General features: G+C 43.4%; 1 protein-coding gene across 1 annotated transcript; it reads right to left on the bottom strand.

Moving 5' to 3' along the window:
- Positions 1–1,052: 1,052 nt before the first annotated feature.
- On the bottom strand, positions 1,053–5,278 carry LOC120053202 (WAP four-disulfide core domain protein 1-like). Its single transcript, XM_039000361.1, has 6 exons — positions 5,262–5,278; positions 1,842–2,101; positions 1,581–1,664; positions 1,340–1,480; positions 1,205–1,259; positions 1,053–1,107 (listed from the first exon to the last, which is right to left on the bottom strand). The coding sequence occupies exons 1-6, from the start codon at positions 5,276–5,278 to the stop codon at positions 1,053–1,055; spliced, it is 612 nt and encodes a 203-aa protein (XP_038856289.1).
- Between the last annotated feature and the right edge of the window lie 1,614 nt (positions 5,279–6,892).

Below are 6,892 nucleotides of genomic sequence, written 5' to 3' on the forward strand. Positions count from 1 at the left end.
TTGACATTTGGATATTACTGTCTCCCTCATAGAAAATGGTTACATGTTGTTCATACCTCTAGCTTATTAGTTGTGGAATTCAGTCGTGTAGACCAGCTTATTGTTCTTTTAGAAGAGACAGCCTTAGAACTGAGCACCATTTGATGTACTAAAATCCAGATATGGATATTCCTAACCACTCACACCTGTCTTTCTGTCATACTAATGTTCATTTTTGGACTGACTGAGTGAATATACTGAATGGAATATGTACAGTCGATACAAACACTTTGAACAGCTGCTGTGTGTGGATGATGGGGTCATACTGGTATAAGGCCCAGCTTGCTCTCCCACCATGATTGACATGTAAGCAGAGTGTGTTGTTGGTTCTGGGTGTGTTTATGGGATCTTCATCCTGCTGGCCTGAATGGTGAGAGGGCCAACAGCAGCACACAGTCCTTATTTTCACTTATTTCTATGAGATACGTGTGTGTCTGGTTGTAGGGGGTTTCAGTGCATCTACTTTGATATTGTGTATAGAAAAAAGCCTCTTTTGTTTTGCGGTTTGAGACCGATCAAGAAAGGGGCTTTGTGTCTTGTTCATTTCTCCTTTTCAACCATAACACCATTACGTCTTACCCATGACTAAACCAAAGCATGTGTCTGTGTGTGTAAATCTGTCAAAGTATTGTTTAAAACCCTGCCTGTACCATTATTACAACCAAAGGAGTATGCCAGTTTGAGAAGAGGTAGGAACTGAAGGCTTGGTTTCCTCCTTTCCCCAGGCCAGACATGGGAAGTGTAAAGCGCCGTGAGGTTGTCTGGTTGTTCTGTGTTCCGTTGTCAAGAGAGGTATGATATGTGGGCTCTGATAGCTGAGGTTCTGTGTTGAGGTATCTGAAGATCTGAGGAGAGACAGTTTTGAAGAGACTACCAGCTTTTTACTATCTGTCAGATAGAAATGGTTATTATAGATTGTTATATTGACCTTTGATAGCTCAGTCATAGCAAACTATAGGCTATATTCTGTCCTCTTGTTTATTTTCCTAAATGGCATCCCAATAACACCTACCTCATCCCATGTGTTTGTGGTGGTGTTTCTCATTGGCCACTGCATTATTTGAGCTGCTTCCAATTCCTATAGTGGAGAAATGACAGGCATGTTCATGTAAAAGAGACCCTAGCAGTGTAATTATGGAGTATACAGGACAGTTGATCACCACACTTACCCAAGTAATCCTTATAGTCCTTGTAGGACTTTTGCCTCATGGGACGTCCATCTAGATGAGAAATAGCACCTCTAGTTCGTGATTATGCCAGTTTTTAGAACTAAATTAAATGTCTGACAATCGGACCTTACCAGAGTTGCCACGAGACTTGATGCACTGTCCCCGATTGGGGATGCCAGCGGCGGGGTTTCCTTGGTTGATGATGTGGCACTCATAGCCTGTGGGACAGTGCAGGGGCTCGTCACCATCCTCTGTGGTGCTGCAGGCCTCCGCTGGAGAGCAGGGGACACACAGGTCAGAGGTAAACTAAACACACACACTGATGGTGTAGCGTTCAGGTCCGTTTTAATGGTGATGTTCGAGGCTACTCACCCTGCAGTACCTCATCTGGACCATCTAGAAGCCAGCCATTCCCTCCCAGCCACCGAGGCTTGGGTTGAACCAGCCAGTCCAGCACTGGTCAACACAAACACATCATTGGTAAGTTTGAGCCTAATGATATCATCAGTATTTTACTGCATATCCTGGTACCAATGGTTAGAACCATGCCCATGCTTTGTATGACCATGCGTGCGGTCATATGGGTCGATAAGTGTGGTTTTGTGTACTGTCATCTAGATCAGTGGCGCTTACCTGGTGGGGGCTGCACTGACTCCAGACAGGCGTAGATGCAGCCGTTATAGCAGCAGCGCTTGTGGCGCTCACACTCTGAGTCAGAGCGGCAGCCGGGCACCTCGCAGGCCTGCTCCGGCAGCATCTGAGGTGGGGGTGGGCAGCGGTCATTCTTCTGGTGCTGCGTGGATTGGGACTGCTGGTTTGGATACTCATAGTCCTTAGAGGAGATAACAGAATGACTGTGTTTGAACAGAAATGTGCAGTCTACTATCCTGAGGCTGAAACATAGAGAGACCTGGTCATTTTCAACATAGTAGGTGATTGCTGGAGTCTTTGAACATACAGTAGGCCTACAAAGATGAATTGTGACGTGTGCTTGTCCTAACACCTTTGACCAGCAGGTGGCGGTAATGTATTTTTGTAACATACTTGTTGCAACATTTTCCATCGGCTTCTGTTTGTTAAGGTATCATGCCCATTAGTAAACACCTTGACCTTCACTCTAAACACGTAGAGCGATGAAGAACTGAAGGCTAAGAATTTGTTCTTAACTGACTTGCCTAGTTAAATAAAAAAAATAAAAGTCAAGGGGGAAACATTTTTTTTATTTTTTAACCTTTATTTAACTAGGCAGGTCAGTTAAGAACAGATTCTTATTTTCAATGACGGCCTAGGAACAGAATGTGAATGTGATACAGGAAAATATGATTGTGTCAAACACACATTCTCCACCTCACCTGAACAGTGGTGGTCTGTGATTTTCTCTAAAGGAGCTTGTGACACACTTACATAATCAGTTCTGTAATACAGCCATGGTTATACTTACTGCTTTGCTCGGTTCAATAAACTTCAACTATTTCCATGCACCTATGGTGTGAACTACTTCTTGGAGGATTTCATAGGTCAAACACTGGTTTATTCAGGTTTGTTATCACTGTATGTGATGTGCTTATAACCATAGAGCTAAGGAGGTAGCGTTTGTGGGTCTTTCCTAATATTTTCCAAGTTATATTCCATAGAGGAGCTGCTCTGGCACAGCAACAGTTACAGTTAGGTCCGGTTTCCAGTTGCAGTTGAGCTAGCCTACTGTACAGGGCCAACCACAGTCTCATTCTGAGGGGCTCACTCTGACTCTGCCAACACTAATCAGAATGCGAATGTTCCATGTAGTCTGGCCAATGTTAACCAAAGCCCATCTTTATCATGGAGCTCCAGACCAGACACTGTAATTTCAAGTTCACATCCGACGTGGATGCCCTGCCGGCCCGGGTAAGGTGTCCCTTTCCCCCTGACAGAGAGACTGTGCCAGGGGCCCTCTGAGAGTTTTTCCCCCTCTCACTAATTAGATAATGGGCTTGCACGTGATCGTTAAAACTGCGCTGTTTATTTGGCAGGTTAAGCGACTGCTCTTCCAAAACAACCATAAAAACGAAAGTAAATGTTTGACACCGAATGCATGTTTGTAATAAACCCACAAATAATTTGCTCTGTCAACTGCCAGCCTGGTGGGTGGGGTGCTAGGTCTTACCATGGCTCAGTGACTGGATCAACTTGTAGCTTTTGCGTGGCAACACACGAGTGCACTACTCAGTGTGACTTCAGTAAAAGTAACACAGTGCTGACTTGGTTAGGTTATTGATCCTGATTTTACGCTAATTGACCATGTCTTAGTAACACTTCCAGATTTTTCATGTGCTTTACAGTGATTCTATTTCCTCAAAATGAAGCTTTTGACCTTATCAGAGCTTGCCTAGCTACCCATCCACATCGCTCTGGCCATACAACACACCAACTAACGTTTCTATGGAGCGATCGATAGAGCAACAGAGTTAAATTCAGGATGAGTCATCAGGGCTCTCTTCATTCAAAGATTTCATGCTTTTAGCAGCTGTGGTCCACATTGGCCAGATTGGATCCATCATCTGTCAGATCTTCTGACTGTCTCCTGAGGGTTTCTAGGCCGAGCTATATTAGCCTATCCTACAGTATCTCAAAGAGAAGCCAATCACATGTCACAATGCTGTTGGGTCTACAAAAGGATTCTAATCATGTTTACAACTTTACAGGTAATGATTATGGGAGGCGAAGTAGGCCATTCACTTTCATCCTCATGTCACCCTGTATCTTTACAAGTGCAGTTCAGACAACTCCAGGTTTAAAGTACAAGAGTGAGGCTGATTATCCATGTGTTTGGACAACGTGAGCTACAGTGACCATGGTTCATTATCTGCCCAGTTCCCATGGTTTCTCCTCAGATCTCAGTAGCAGAGGAAGTAGAATATCCGGTTCCTGTCTATCAGTCTGAATGCCAAGCTGCCCTACCATGTCCTGTACTGTGCCGTGCTGCATGTGTCTGTTTGATGTTCAGTCCCACATTGTTTATTTACAGTCATTGGTCTCTTCCTGCTGGGCCACAGAGATGCCGGCAGACCTGTTATATTGATTTGTTCCAGGGCAGGGATTTCAAAGCTGAGCGATTCAGCAGTGTGGGCTAAAGCCATCAGAGACCTTATTTGGCTGCAGACTGTGATGTAAACTGTAATCAGGCCATTGACGTCTGTACTGTATCTAGTCCTTAGATCAGACACATCCTGATTCCTACTACTCCAGGAAGCACACCACTCAGCTTCTCCAGTGAAACGATGTGCAATGTGATAGTCGTACACCCCAAATAGATGTATGGATTGCACTGATTATTTAATGATAGTCATACTTATGCATTGACCATGTTATTTAGATCCGTATCTCTTCTGTAATACAACAGCATCCATTCTCCACCCTCCTTTCCATTCTGAGATCCCCTGTGCTTAGAAAGTTCTCCAGACCAGCCTTGCTCTAGCACCAGTTCATGTTGCAAGGGTAGAGCTAAAGGGTAGAGCTGCCGCTTTCAAGGTGCGGGACTCTAACCCGGAAGCTTACAAGAAATCCCGCTATGCCCTGCGATGAACCATCAAACAGGCAAAGCGTCAATACAGGGCTAAGTTTGAATCAAACTACACCGGCTCTGACGCTCGTCTTATGTGGCAGGGCTTGCAAACTATTGCAGACTACAAAGGGAAGCACAGCCGCGAGCTGCCCAGTGACACGAGCCTACCAGACGAGCTAAGTCACTTCTATGCTCGCTTCGAGGCAAGCAAAACTGAGGCATGCATGAGAGCATCAGCTGTACAGGATGACTGTGTGATCACGCTCTCCATAGCCGACGTGAGTAAGACCTTTAAACAGGTCAACATACACAAGGCTGCGGGGCCAGACGGATTACCAGGACGTGTGCTCCGGGCATGTGCTGACCAACTGGCAGGTGTCTTCACTGACATTTTCAACATGTTCCTGATTGAGTCTGTAATACCAACATGTTTCAAGCAGACCACCATAGTCCCCTGTGCCCAAGAACACAAAGGCAACCTGCCTAAATGACTACAGACCCGTAGCACTCACGTCCGTAGGCACTCCATTGCTGTTATTAGTTGTAAATCCATAATGAGAAAATAAAAACATGAACCCCTTTTATCAAGGTCAGGTAGTATTAGTGTAGGTGCTACCATGTCTAAATTGACATGTGTTTTTTGTTTTTGGAGAATGGAGATAATGTCGTGGAAGTTTCCACTTGTGTGCTCTTTAAGTTGTGTTCATATTATTTTATTAAATGAGGATTGCATAACGTGAAACTTGAAAGTGCAAACAAGACACATAAAACAATTTTGTTTACAGACTTGCTCAGCCTCTATCTACCAATGGTGCAGTAGGTCAATTTGATGGTACAGTACATTTCCAGAGGTGATATAGATGTTCAAGTACAAACTTTGTCGGCCATCAGGAATATGTTTTGCAGTGTTGTCTTGGCTATGAATCAGAGTTTGCTGTTGTTGGGGCTCAAAACTGCAACCTCCACATCAGTTTCACAAGGCACAAGATTGTTTGCAATTCCTTAAATAAAGATACTTAATAGAAAATGACTCAAGTAAAAGTGAAAGTCACCTAGTAAAATACTACTTGAGTAAAAGTCTAAAAGTATTTAGTTTTAAATATACTTTAGTATCAAAAGTAAATGTAATTGCTAAAATATACTTAAGTATCAAAAGTAAAAGCAGAAGTATAAATAATTTCAAATTCCTTATATGAAGCAAACCAGACGGCACCATGTTCTTGTTTTTATTTATTTATGGTTAGCCAGGGGCACACTCCAACATGTAGACATCATTTACAAAGGAAACGTGTGTTTAATGAGTCCGCCAGATCAGAAGCAGTAGGGATGACCAGGGATGTTCTCTTGATTATTGCGTGAATTTCCCTTTGCTGCTAAGCATTCAAAATGTAACGAGTACTTTTTGGTGTCAGGAAAAATGTATGGAGTAAAAAGTACAATATTTTCTTTAGGAATGTAGTGAAGTGAAAGTAAAAGTTGTCAAAAATATAAATAGTAAAGTAAGGTACAGATTACCAAAAAAACTACTTAGGTAGTACTTTAAAGTATTTTTACTTAAGTACTTTACACCACTGATGGGGGCATAGCCATGGTAGCCAAAATATTAGCCTGCCCAGCATGATGGCCCTAAGCATGAGGGATGTTAATTGTTAATTAACTCAGGAACCACACCTGTGTGGAAGCACCTGCTTTCAATATACTTTGCATCCCTCATTTACACAAGTGTTTCATTCAGTTACTTGTGGTCATTAATGGGTTTGGTTTTAGGCAGTACATTGGAAAACATGTTGGAGTCACAAGGCCATTAAGAGACGCCAGTCAGCCAGAGAGATTGTGTGTGGTGTGGGGTGGGGTGGCCAGACACAGAGGGGGAAATTTTGTACTGTGTGGCTGGATGAATTAGTCCCTTTAGCCATCATGGAGCAAAAAGGGTGGACATCTATGGTTACACTTCTATTTGCATGCCAAGAAGGGACCTCCCCCTTTCCCCTAAACACACACATAAACAGCCCCTAGGAGGCTAGGGAGGCTTGCAACCCCTTTGGTCCTCTTTAAGGAATAAGTACTGAATGCTGGAACACTGAACTTAGTGTTTAACATTGTGTACAGACAGCAAACTAATCTCTATTATTCATCTGTCTTA

The sequence above is a fragment of the Salvelinus namaycush genome, chromosome 9, assembly GCF_016432855.1.
Source record: "Salvelinus namaycush isolate Seneca chromosome 9, SaNama_1.0, whole genome shotgun sequence".
NCBI lineage: Eukaryota > Metazoa > Chordata > Actinopteri > Salmoniformes > Salmonidae > Salvelinus > Salvelinus namaycush.